Genomic DNA, 13,330 nt, shown 5'->3' on the forward strand with positions numbered 1-13,330 from the left:
AAACAAAGTGCTGGAGGGAGCGTGAGGGAAAGCCAGGAGAAGAATGAGGGAGTGTGAACCAAACAATGCTTCGATTCTGTCCCTGCCGAGGGGCTAGAGCTGCCTTTTTTTCATGTTTCTCGAAGGTTTTTTTTAAAAGCTGTGCAGGGAAGAAAAAAGCAAATAGTTGTTTCCCTTCGTGTCTCGTCCCCTTAACTTCTCTGAGCAGGACCCAAGCCCCTCTGCGGCCCTGCGTTGTGTGGGCAGGGCAGAAGCAGGGCTGCATCCCTCACCCACCCAGCCGGTGTCTCTGGCAGTGCCAACACCCACCCCTCAGCCTGCGGCTGGTGTCACAGCCACAGCTGCTCAGGATGTGACCACAGCGAGGGATGCCTCTGCTGCTTCAGAGCCTTGCTCTGGGTTGCCGTGAGCAGCTGGATACCTCCCCACCAGCTGAGGTGACCCACTGGGGGCTCGGAAACTCTTTTGTTCCTGCTCTGGTGCTGTCTTCTCAGTGGCCACAGACAAATCACCTCAGCTCCCTGGAGCTGCCACCTCCTCCCCTTCCTCTGCCTGTATGGACCGTGACTTCCCGGGCACGCGCCCATCAGAGCTTCCTGCTGCAGGACACGGCCCCCAGCCAGATCACTGAACTCAGCAGGACAAAGTCCTCCTGGCTGCAGCAATGAGGCCTGGCGATTCCTAACTAAGAAAGAGAAGAAAGGGTAGAAGAAGGGTGAAAAACAGAACCGTGTGCTGAGATGTCTGAGGAAGCATCAGGCTCTCCCAGGCTGTGCATGCACATACACACACAGTCTTCTAAGAAACTATGGCCAACTAATTGTAGGGAGACTCGGGGGAGAGGAAATGAAATGAAAAATTGAGTCTGAGTTATAAAAATAAGTAATTTTTATCCTACTTGCAGGAGGCTTATATTAATTAAACATTATTACAGCGAATGAGATGGGGAGGGTTATTAAGTCTGGGGCTGGCTGTAAGTGTTCTCTCCTGTTGCCTGAGGCTCCACTGATCTCCAGATATTAATCTTCTAAAGCACTCAAATGCTGAAGAGATAAACACTTGAAATATGAAAATGTTTTTCTCCACAGCAGACACTGTGACCCTATGTCACGCCAAAGAATTTGTCAGATGTCCGTATAGGCTGCACTTAGGGCATGACTGTGTCTCTTAGAAAAATGCTGGGCACCTCAGGAGCCGAAGAGAAAAATGATGTGTGCATTTGTGTGGGGGTGATTTGTGTGTGGAGATGTAGCAGATTCTCCTCTTCCCATATGTTTCTGGAATACATATTTTCCTCTTTAGCACTGCCTACCAGGTGTTGGCTGCACGGCTTTCCAACTGGCTGGCGGCACTGCCAATCTGGCCAGTGCCTCTGCCAGGTGGCTAACAGGTTCGCCTGAATGTTTGCATCTCGAGACCCAACCTTCCTGGGGTGGGCGGGGAGAGCAGGGGGGAGCCCGTGGCACACACCGCTCCCAGGGCACGCGGAGGGCTGACGCCAGAGTCACCGGGCGCAGGGCTGAGCCGAGGCAGGTAGGATCAGCCAGCTCTCCTGGGGAGAGCCTCGGGCTGCCAAGGCACTGAACACAAGTGCAGAGAAGAGATGGTACAGTGACACAGGCTACTAACATACGGAAACCAGCAACTGTCCTTCATGCCACCCATGCCACCAAGTCAAGGAGGGTAAGGAAAGAGCACTAGTCCCAGAGCGAGCTCCGAGATGAGAAGCTGAAGAGCTTGATCTATCAACCACACTGCCAGAGGCAGGCCCCTTTCCATGCCAGCACATCTCAGTGAGGTCCTCCATAAATTAGGTTCTGCCACACACATGCAAATCTTCTGCTTTCAAAGCACAGAAGAGAAAAAGAGCAAAAGTCAAACAGCAAGAAGCTGGCATATTTCTGCATTCTTAGGGCTTACATCATCCTTCACTTAGGGGAGCCTATGCAAGCCCCGAGAGCAGAATAGCTGAAGTCTATATGCAATCTGAGCAACATATGGGAGGAAGAAATGCACCTCTAACAAAAGAAGAAATGCATTCTGGGGAAAAAAAAAAACAAAAAAACTTTGGGTCCTATGGAGAACATTTGGATCAGGACATGGAACAAAGCACGGACTAGCCTACACAGTCACAGGGGATTCAAAGCCCAGTGTCTGCTTCAAGACTATCTCAAGAGGATAGTTAGTACAGCGCAGTGCCAGCAGTCACAGTCCTATAAATAAGTCATGAACCCATAAAACAAAGCATCTGAAAGCTTCCACAAAAGAAAACATTCAGCTCTGCACAGCCTTCACAACTCTTAATAGCTGTGCAATAATCAGCCATACTGTTCACATGGAGAAAGGCCCATCAGCTCCCTCTTCCCTACGTTGGTATGGTATTAATCATCTTACCAGGCACGGTCTCGGGACTTGGTTCAGAGTTGCCAATCCAGGTGCTCGTAGGCTGAAAAGACCATGTGTACCCCGTTGCCAAGTCGTGTGACCAACCACATAGGTCTTCAGGGAGATCAAAGTTGCAATTGAAGTTTGCAGGGAGATGGAAATCTTACAAAGAGAAATAGAAGCGAAATAAACTTGAATTAAAAAAAAATGACCTACCCACAAAGGGTTGCTATTTAAAAAACAGCCCCAAACTAAAATAGCTAGCAAGCCATAAATACTGAAGAAAGCATGAAATCTCACTCACACTGATGCTTTTAACCTATCTCACATTTCGTCAGCTCCAGGGATCAGCCTTAAGTTCTGCATCATCAAAATGCTCACACCACATCCCGCGGCTAATCCACCAAACTAAGCAAATATAACAGCAAGTACCAAATGCTTCCAGACTCTAATCAGCACCTTCTCTTCATCCCCTAGAGTGGTCAAATATTAAATGCCTTCTTAAATGTCAGGGAAGAGTACTTCCTGAGTGCCCCTGTACTCATCAGTTCCCGCTCTGGCTCCAAAAGGAGAATCTCAAGTGCTCCAAAAACCCAGCTCCTGAGTGACAGATCTAGCCACTTGCACCAGACGGGAGCTGTCTGTCAACGTGGTGAGCTGTCACTCACTGCTTCCTACCTTGTCGTGGAAATGCTACCAGGGGAAATGTGGGGCCACTATGAGCTCAGGCTTTTGGATTCTGAGTGAAAGGAGACAGCCTCTATTTCTAGCTCTGCTATGGACTCACCACATGGTCTTTGGGCGCGTCATTTAACTTTTTATCTGTGAAACAGGAGCAGAGCTAATCCCTCTGTGTCAAGAGCTTTAAAAGCTCTGGAGAGCCTTCCTGCAGAGACAAGTTCGTGGGCAGGAGGGCACATGCCAGGGGCTGCATGTAGCAGCGAGGCAGCTGCTGGCTCCTTCAGCAGGGGAAGCAGCCATAAGGCACGGAGGCTGGAGAGATGGTCTGAGATCATCCCAAGCACTCAGCGGACACGCACGTCAGAGACCAATTATAGACAGGGTTTTTCCTGGGTAAAGAGGAAGTTTTAAATCACAGTGCTCGCAAAGCGAGCGATAGCCAGAAGGAGGTGAGTGACTCGAGCAATAGGCATTAGGGAACTTTGCTGCGAGGGGCACAGGGCTTTCTTGACATGCTCCCAGTTTGAAATAAAACAATGCAGATCATGGATCCTTTTATTTCAATGTAATCTCATACCCTGGAGAGCAGCATTGTTTCTGTTTGGCTGTCATAAATCTGATTGTCCAGAGAAACACGCTCATTGTTTATGGAGTATGAGAAAGAAAATTGTTGCTAAATCTGAGGGAAGCTGACATGGAGGCTGGTTCCATGCTCCACAGCATACTCTGCTCACTCTTGCACTGGATCGCGTTCAGGAACTGTGTTGCTGCATAGACTATTACTGGCCTAGATTTCCTCTCGGCAGCTTCCCAAGTGCCTCACTGGTAGCAGGGTTGCACAGGCTCATCATCGAGGCAAAGAAATGAGAAGCAGGCCCTCTGAGCTACTTCTGCAACTTGCATTTCCAGAACTGAACTACAGCAGAATCCCTCTAGGAGGTATGAAAAGGCCAATTAATTATTCTTCTTTTTTCATTTATACATTTTAAAACCCATTATTATTATTTTTTTTCTCTGGGACCGGAAGCTGCAGTGACAGATGTCCTAGAAGCTATCTCAAAGGACATTTCCGCATGAGATTTTTCCTTGGAGTCCTTGTGTAACTGTCCAAGTCCCGTTGCTGGGGCACATGCTGCTGTTGTGTCCAGGGGTGTGCATCTCCTGTGCACGGCACTCTACATCTAACCCTGCACAGCTCTCCCATGCCCTCTCCTCTTAATCTGGACATTTCCCAGCTTAGATGGTCACACTACCCTTGCAAGGAGCAGAAGAATATGATGTCTGTTTTTACAGGAAGGTATCCGAGGCACAGAGGATTAGTGTCCCTGCTGCATCAGCTCTTTTGAAGCATAGCGTATGGTCTAAACTAACATTCAGCCTCTTCTACAGTCAGAAGAGGCAGGCAAGTGCCACAGATACCGAACTATCTGACAGCCATCTAAGACTGGGAGGGGCAAACTCCTGCTCGCAGTTTGTACTTCTCTCTCTTTGCTGCCTGCACAAGGAGCTCAGGCTGTCCTCCTAATTTTTAAGCAGCTGGCATTAGGCAAGGTGATCCTCATAGGACAGGTTGTCTTCAGGACACCTGCCTTCTCTGTGTGGTGTGATTTACTCCCACAGTTGTGACCTCCGTAAAAGGAGCCCTGCATAATAGGCAGTCTGAACCTCTCCCCTGAATCACTTTCTGAATTTATGACTTGCAACCAAAGGGATCTAGTATAGACGTGGCTTTAAAAAGGGCCCTAAGTGAGCTACTTCAGGTCACGTAAGGAAGCTGGGAGAGCAGCTCTTCAAATCTCATACCCTAGGGACTGAATTAGCTCCTATCTCTCTTGCTCTTGCATCCTTCCTTGATATAACTTATCAGATTTTGGCTGGTTTTTTTTTTTGTTTTTTTTTGATCTCAACCTATTGCTAATAACATTACTCAAAGCTTTCCAGGAATCAGCCCCATGTATAGGAGCAAATGGGAAGATAACAGTGTTTGCTTAGCTCTTAACCCATCATTTATTGATATAAAGATGTACTGCTCTGATACATACCCTCCTCTTCTCCACAGCTATCACCACACTCAGTTGCCTCCTCATCAGTTGGGTACGGGGTGGTGGTCTCTTCACTCTTCAAAGTGGGCACAAGTGTCTCTGCAGTGGGCTTCACGTCTGCAAAAAATGGAGCAGAGATGCTGTTTGGAATAGACACTAAACAAAACAAACAAACAAACAAACAAAAACAGACAGGAGGAAATAAAGCAATTTTTTTTCTCATGTTCTTATAATGTCAGGAAGAGATAGGACAAGAGTACCATGAAATTTCCACATGCTACAATTTCTAGCATGGTTTGAACTTGGTGTGAACTAGCTGTTTCCATATGGCAGTTCCTTTGATTTAGAGTCCCCATTGGACAAGGCTCTCCTCTAGACATACATGCTACTTTTTTTTCTACATTTTTTAATCTACATGGGTGTTGGCAATCCTTTTGGCTGTCATTATTGGATAACAGAGATCACAGGCGGAACATCTTTTCCTTTCATAAAGGCATATGACACATGAAAAAAACACACACAACATTCCCACCAATTGTGCCAATTTATAAAACAAGTCACTCAAACCCACAAATGACGTAACCACAAATGGACCCAGAGAATCCCCTAGCGCGCTCTGGCTCACTGCAGAAAGCATCTGGTTTCACACTCTGGGCTTCTGACTACGCTTTTAAAGCATCTCTGTCCAATTTCCCTCTCTCCAACATGGCCCGTGTGAAACAACCTCAAAGTAGGTGTCAGGGGAAATTTAAGCAAGAAAGAGAAGGATATTAAGATCAACAGTAAACGACATTAGGTTCCAGCAGTCTTTCCTTTTACGGGTGTGTTAACTGGAGTACAGCAGGCTTTATTCTTTCCACTTTGAAAAAGAGTCGGCTTTGCTCAGTTATGTGTGATTGTGTTTCTTTGTCGGCACCCTTCAGGATATCATTTAATAAAGCCAGAAGCAGGAGGAAATGGCTAAATACGCTGAATATTTTCCATAGGCTCCTTTCTCCCCTTTTATTTTCCTGTTATTAAACATGTTGCACATAAACTCATTTTTTTTCCACTTTTTTTTTTTTTTTTTTTTCCAATGGCTGTCTTTTGTTCAGAGTAAAATGCCAAACAACCTCAAAGTCTTTTAATTTGTAAGTTCAAATTTGTTACAGCCCCATAAAACTCCAAACACAACCAAGAAGCAAATTGCAAGCAGCCAGGCACAGAAAAATGTCATAAAAAAGAAGGGGGTAGGGAAGAAGCAGGTGAAGGCAACATATCAAAAGCTGCATGTTATTTAAAGCCGGTACATTTTTTAGGTTGTTGCTCTTGTATATTGAGATTTATAGCTGAAATGTGACAATGTGGAAGGACCTTGAAAGCCAAGTCCCATACGGGACACAGATGCTGAGAGGATGTAAATCAGCAGTGTTGTATTGCCCTGGACAAGCAGCAGAAATATATCTTGAAAAATCAGTTACCATGGCAGAGCTGCAACAAGATGGTTACACGAGATAATGAAAATAGCAGGGAGGACAACGTGATGTGTGAAATGGAAAGTGAAAAACAGAGGTCTCTCTTGCTTGCTTTCTCTCTCCCTGGCCCAGCAAGCGTCAATGCAACTGGTGGTAATGGATGATCAAAATGCAAAGTCACTGAACAATTGAAACCAGATGTTTGGAACTTCAAAGGAGAGAAAGCCAGCTGCAAGTGAACATTCATCAATCTCCACTCTTCAGAGGAAAAAATTTGGCAGGTCTTTGAAAGAAGCCAATTGCTTCACAATGTTTGAGCTACTAGCCAACTAGTTTGTGAGCCCTGTTGCTGCCAAGTTACCTGGTTGACTCAGTAATTAAGATGCTTGTTGCTGATAGGAAACGAAAACAGCTGGGCAGGGTATACATCGGCTTTGTCCCTCACTTGAAAATATTTTAAATCAGCTTGTTTTAATCCATCTCTTAATCTTGTTTCCAAGCAAGTACAATTGCCTGAGTCTTCACAGCCAGTTGTGCAACATGCCTGGGTCCTCCCAGCGAAGGAAGGCTGTACATCTTGGCTGTGTCAGGAGCTGCCGCATGCAGCCAGCCTGCATTTAGCATGCAGATAAAACCATGGCTATCTCTGCTCCCCAGGTTTCATCAGGGATCTAAATGTTCTTTATAACATGGTGAATCCACAAGATTACAAGCCCTGCTCTGATTACAAAGCTGAATGCCTGTAGATCAATAAAGCTAAGAATATTTATGGCTTGGCAGTTGAGTTTTAAACATTACAACGTGCAAATGATTAGAGAGTCACACTGGGAAATGACCATAAAGCACCCTGCCTGGAAAAAACATCGTCTGTTGCTGCTGATATTGAAACTGAACGTGGACACAGCCATAAAAGAAAATTTGGACTAAAAATAAGACAAAAAATTGAAGCCAAATTCCTTTTTTTTTTTTTTTTTTTTTTTAATCCAGGGGAGTGCTCCTGAGGGGCTGACATGGACATAGTCGGAGGTCTTGTGCAATTGCCTCCCTTTGCAGCAGGGCTGCAGTGCTCTGATGTGCTGGTCAGCAATGGGCCAGGGAGATGCCTGGGAGCTGCAGGAAGCAGCAGTGAGGGGACTGCCTGAGCACTTCTGTGCAGAAGCTCAGCTCCTGTTGCTTGCGTGGAAACCACGGTGCTTGCCTTCCCAAAGATGATACTGTAAGGTTTAAAACAAGATTTTATCTTGATTTAAAGTTTAGATTACCTATAATGGTTTCCCAGTCCAGGGGGAAATTTGCCATTGATTTCAAAGGTGACAAATTATCATTATTAATTGTGTGTACGTGTGTTCTGTGATTTGCTGTTAATGTTTGCAATGCATCTCACAGAACCTCACAGGAGGAAAGGGTAGTAAAGACTACACAACAGGTTGGAAAAAAAAGCTCTGTATATTTTAAGCTTCTGAGAACAGGAATTCTTATAAGAAAATGCCTTCTACAGATGTGTTTATAAAATGGAAATCATACCTCTTTATCACTGACATCTGGACACCAGATTTAGATTTAAGCAGATTATTAAAACACTTAGAAAAAGAAAAAGAAAGGACCACTAGCCCCTGGCACTGAAAAGCATCAGACACAATGAACTGTTGGGTGCATTTTTGGCTTTTGGGGATGAAACTATGGAGCAATCAATCATCACTGAGCCTCAGAAGGGTCAGAAGCACAGCATCTATTTATTCCAGTGAGTGTTAGACAGTTTTCACCTCTGCTTTAAAAATAATGGCATCTGCAAGACGTTTCACTTGTGAAAAACAGGTGGGCAAAAGTGAGCAAATATCCTTCTTCTTAGGCATGTTGTAGAGTTAAATCCCCACCCTGTCTTGCAATAGGATTTCCACGTGGGATTCCATTAGAGGGGCAGTTGTTTTCATGACAAAGCCTTGTTGTGGCAGCTTGAGATACCTGTAGTAGTCACTGAACCCCTTCTGTCTCTCTGCTCATCTTCCTACTTCTTTGTCTTATTCATTTGGGTTGGAAAGCCCAAACATTATCTAACACTGAGTGTGGGAAAGCCTATACAACACCCAGATAAAAGACCTGAAAGGGGTAGAAGGGAGGTGAGGGCAAATCTCACACATGGCTCTTTGGATCCAAACATTGCACTATGTCTGGAGTCAAGACCAGCCCCAGACCTGAGTTGTTTTTAAGATGGAGGAAAAAAAATGGGCTCAAGCCACTCTGCAAGTCCTGCGGTCATGGCTGGAGTCACCCTGCCACAGCATGGCCTGAAGGTGAGACAGCAGGGAGAGAAATAACGTTACTCTCATGCCTTGCTGCTGTAGCCCCTGATGCTGCCCCGATGGAGCTGGTGGGCAGAGGAGCAGGTGTCCTACCTGTCCAGTCGCATCCCAGCACCTCCAGGCGCATTCCTATTCCTGCTGGGGACCACCTCTCTGGGTGCACTCGGACATACTGGGCAGGAACGGGGTCAAACCTCCGGACTTCAGGGATATCGTAGTGGATGTTGCCTTCGAAAAGCTGCAGAGAGAGAGAAAAAAAGCACATGATGCACACATCCCACTTGCTTTCCACCAGCCTTGATAGTCTGGCTCTAGCAGGATGCAGACGCAGTCTGAAATAGTTTAGCTGTCTGACTCCAGGCCATTGCGTCCAGCTGAGCAGCAAGTGGGCTGTTCCTCCTTGGTTCAAGGGGACCAGAGAGGCTGTTTCTAAGAAGCTTGCACAATCTCTCTTGGCCTCTGCTTTATATCCAGGGGTCAGATTCTGATCCAAGCCACATTGGGAAAGCTTGTGGAACATCCACTAACTTCATGTATAAATAAAATCAGATTTGTCCTTTGGCAAATAAAGAAGCTACTGCATGTTCTAGGCTAGTGCAAACACTCAGTTTTCCTCGCAGTCTAAGTACAGCCACTTTTCAGCTTGCGTGCATGAACTGAAGTCTGTGGGGAATAAACACAGGGCTATAGATAGCATCAGGCCTTCTAAGACTCATTTTTAGGATCAGGAAAAATTAAAACATACCCAAATTTTCAGAAGCAGATGAGTTTGCATAAAAACAAAGCAGGCAGTAGCAGAGAAATCATTTATTCCTCAAGCCCTCTGCCACCCCCACAGTACTAAGCAGACATATTGTTGGAGTTGCCCATAATCTGGGAGAAATATAGGAAATTTCAGGGTCACATTGGTGTGGTAAAAGGGACTTCATATATAGCAAATTTCCCAAAGAGAAATTGTGATTCATCCTCCTGTTCCAGAGATACAAGAAAAGACAGTAACACCTTTCCCCTTAAAATATGCCGTTAGTTTGTGGCAAACAAACTTTGTCACACCATCTTGTGGGCTCCAACCTGCAGGGGCTGGCAAGAGCAGAAGGTAATGTCCACACCCCATGCCTGGTCTGCAGCAAAAAGTGAAAGAGAATTGCCAACCCTGGTGCAAGGTGGAACCTACACGCTCTAGTGCAGCTTAGGAGCAGGACCAGGGGATGCAACCTGGTCACTTGATCACTGTGCAGGGAGTAGAAGCTGATTTCCCAAGTCACCATCAGGCTGAAGATAGTCAGAAACATATCTCATTTTTCAGCTGCTCCAAGCAGTGCCTACCTTGGCTTGCATTGTTTTGGGGTCCTGGATGAAGTCCCAGTCCTTTCCGTTCATGCTGTAGGCTACCTTAAACTTCTTCACGAAGGAGCGGGACTCGGTGGTGGTCACGCTGTCCCCGCCGCGAGCCCCCTGGATAATGACGCCCTTGACGTTCTTTGGGACACCCAGGTCCACCTGCAGCCACTCCTCCCCTGGCTGGGCTTGGGGGACACGTGGAAACCAGCCCGAGCGGCTGCTCACCAGGCGGGCCATGCTGGGGGACCAGTCGTAGCCTCTGATGGAGGAGGCCGAGATCTGCGAGTCAGGGATGAGGCCAGAGAGCATCCCCAGCAGGTTGGAGCAGGGTGAATCTACAAGGAAGGAGAGGGCATGAGCAGCTAGGGCAGAGGAGGGGAATACTCGAGGTTTTCCCTGCAGGTTTAAACTCAGGGTGCTAAACCAGCACCAGGCACTTTACCCTTGCCTCCAGGGGTTGGGTCCTGGTTCCCCAGAGCACAACCAGAGGGCCGGGTGCCTCTGTGCTACTTGCAGTGACACTGCTGCTGCCCCAAGCAGCCGTGACAGCCTCTCTGAGGGTCGGGAGCACCCCGGGACAGGCTGCTGGAAGGATGGAGGGGATGGCTGAGGGGAAAATGGGATCCTCACCAGTGATGCGGCACCCATACAGCTCCAGCCTCAGGGCAATGCCGTTGTGCCAGGTCTGGGGACGGATGCGCACAAAACGCGTGAGCACTGGGCTGTGGATCTTGTTGAGAACCACCTCCGTGGCATCCTCGTTGGCCTGAAATGTCTGCAAGGGAGAGGGGACAGGAATACAATTATGTCCTGGAGGAAAGATATAACCAGTTCAGCAGTCAAAGCAAATAACCAGCTCAGCAGCTGAAACAACCTCAGCAGGGAAAAATGGGGAGAGGCTTTCTGGGCAGGGCCAGCCCCTGGCCACGGCAAGCCCCAGGGCAGGCAGCAGGAGCTGAGCTGCTGGCAGGACTGCACATGGGCTGAGGGGCTCGCCCATACCAAAATATTGCACCGAGCTCCACGGGGAGCAATGTGTGCGAGCGGTGCAGGAGCAGGCAGGGTGCTGCCTCTGCCCCAGGCGCTGAGCTACATCCCAGCCCCTCTCCTGCTCGCCAGTGCACAAGCAGCCCGTCACACAGAGACAGCTTTTCGGGAGAGTTTATGATCTGACATGATATGAAAAGGCTGCTGTCTTACCAGATGGCCATAATCAATAACCACCAGATGGATGTTAGATCCACCCCTCCCTCCCATTATTCTAATAGGCCGGACAAGAACTGGGTAGCTGCGCTTCTGTTTCAGGCTGTGGTGCCATGAGGGGGAACAAAAAGGGGAGAAGAGGCGACACCCAATCTGAGGGCAATTTCCAACCCTTTTTCTGCCCGCAGCATAGAGCACTAACGCTCCCAGACTGAAGCTGCACGCCTTCCTCTCTTTCCCTCAAAGCACTCAGGCTTTCAGGACAGGGCTGGAGCATCCTCTGATCTCAGCCAGGAGCACCAGACGTGCTGAGATGTTGGCTGGGCTCTTCTGCAGTCTCCTACCCTGCAGATGCCGTGCTAAGCACAGGAGCTTCCGCTAAGTTTATCACAGAGCGAAGCAAGGGAGTGCAGTCTCTGGCACGGATCTCCTGTCAGAGGCAGGAGTCAAACAATCCAGCCGCAGATCCCTGTGAGTCGGGACAGAACAAGGGGTGAGGCTGCACGTGGGCCTCTCGCCTCGAGGAGGAGTTAAGAAGCATTTTATAGGTCTCCCACTGCTCCAGGTCTGCAGGCAGCATGTGTTGCTGCTCTCCTGCGAGGATGCAGCACACTGGGGTGCCTGCAGAGCAGGACGTGGTGCTCACAGCCCCACAGGCCTCACGGGGCTGCCCCTGCACAGCACGGTCCTGCCCCGGGACGGCTGCGTTGCTGTCAGGGCCGGGGAGCCACCCGCAGAGGGCTTCGCTTGCAAATCTGGCCGGTAATTAGGATTTGGAGCCGATGTGAACTTGAGCAGAAATGCTAATCTGGAGAATATGCATCATGCTGCTACTGTTTAGCAACACAGCATGGTTTATGTGTTTTTAATATCCTATTTTATCCTGTTTGACCCCACTTCCCATCCCTTGCCTTGCTCAGTAGACACCAAATACCCTTTCTTCCAGCAGGAGGGCTGGAAGAGAAGTGGTTACTGTGAAATGCTCCCTAGGCGTGTGTGTGTGCGCCTCGTACACGTGTGGGAACACACACACACACACACACACACGCCCAGGCTGAAAGGACACATTTCCACACCACAGCCCAGCCTCCGGCTCTGCGTCGACACACAAGCTGACACACAACACCTTACCTCTGAACCTAACACCGGAGGACAGGAAATGTTTGTCTGAGCCTGTGCCACAATTTTAGCACGGAGAGGGGCACCTCGGGTCAGCCCAAAGGTGCCCCTGTCCCCGGAGCAGCTCCTGGCGGTGGCCCTGGCAGACCCCCGGGTGCCGCAGCCTGGAGGGAGCCTGCTCCTGGCAACCTCCCCCTGCTTCCCGCAGGCAGCAGTCTGAAGGCTCCACGAGCCAAAGGTTGCATATGGACCGGCATGTTTAACAGTCACTGATGAGGTTTGCTGCTCTTTTTGGTTTCGCATATTTGCAGCTTTGTTCTTTTTTAGCTCAATTCGCACATACGAGCATCAGGGGCCAGAATCCAAATTTACACCAATGTAATTTGTTGCTGACTTCTGCAATGTCAAGCTTGACAGAAAGCAGAAGCAGGACTGAGCCCAAAAATTTTATCACTACCACATGCGTTGCTGAAAGCATCTCTTGTGTGACCTCAGTCCCAACCACCTGCTTCCAAGAAGAGCAACCTCAGTTCTGCTTTGGATTTGGGGCCCAGTAATTTCCTCTGACTGGCTCGCGTCCCACAAGCGACACAAATCCCAGCCGGGGCCTTACGGCCGCAGACTCCCAATTTCCGAGGGCAGAAGTGCCACCTGACTCCCAGCTCCGGTATCAGCTGCCTTGGCAGCATCTGCCCCGACATACCTTGTTTCTGGAAAGCCCCAGCTGGTCACAGCAAGGCACTGCTTCCAACCAGTTCAGCACAACAGAAAGGAGCCCACTCTCCAGAGGGCAGGTGCTCAGCAC

At 48.4% G+C, this 13,330-nt stretch overlaps 1 protein-coding gene across 6 annotated transcripts in view; it reads right to left on the reverse strand.

Moving 5' to 3' along the window:
• NRP2 (neuropilin 2) overlaps positions 1–13,330 on the reverse strand; it is an 84,389-nt gene that overhangs the window by 29,966 nt on the left and 41,093 nt on the right. For all 6 annotated transcript variants that reach the window (XM_082763255.1, XM_082763256.1, XM_082763257.1 and 3 more), the window contains exons 8-12: positions 10,834–10,978; positions 10,189–10,538; positions 8,956–9,100; positions 5,109–5,225; positions 2,395–2,547 (exon numbers count right to left, since the gene is read on the reverse strand). In XM_082763255.1, the coding sequence (XP_082619381.1) occupies positions 2,395–2,547; positions 5,109–5,225; positions 8,956–9,100; positions 10,189–10,538; positions 10,834–10,978 (910 nt within the window). The remainder of the gene's footprint in view (positions 1–2,394; positions 2,548–5,108; positions 5,226–8,955; positions 9,101–10,188; positions 10,539–10,833; positions 10,979–13,330) is intronic.

The sequence above is a fragment of the Aythya marila genome (genome assembly GCF_965140915.1).
Source record: "Aythya marila genome assembly, chromosome: 6".
Classification (NCBI taxonomy): Eukaryota; Metazoa; Chordata; class Aves; order Anseriformes; family Anatidae; genus Aythya; species Aythya marila.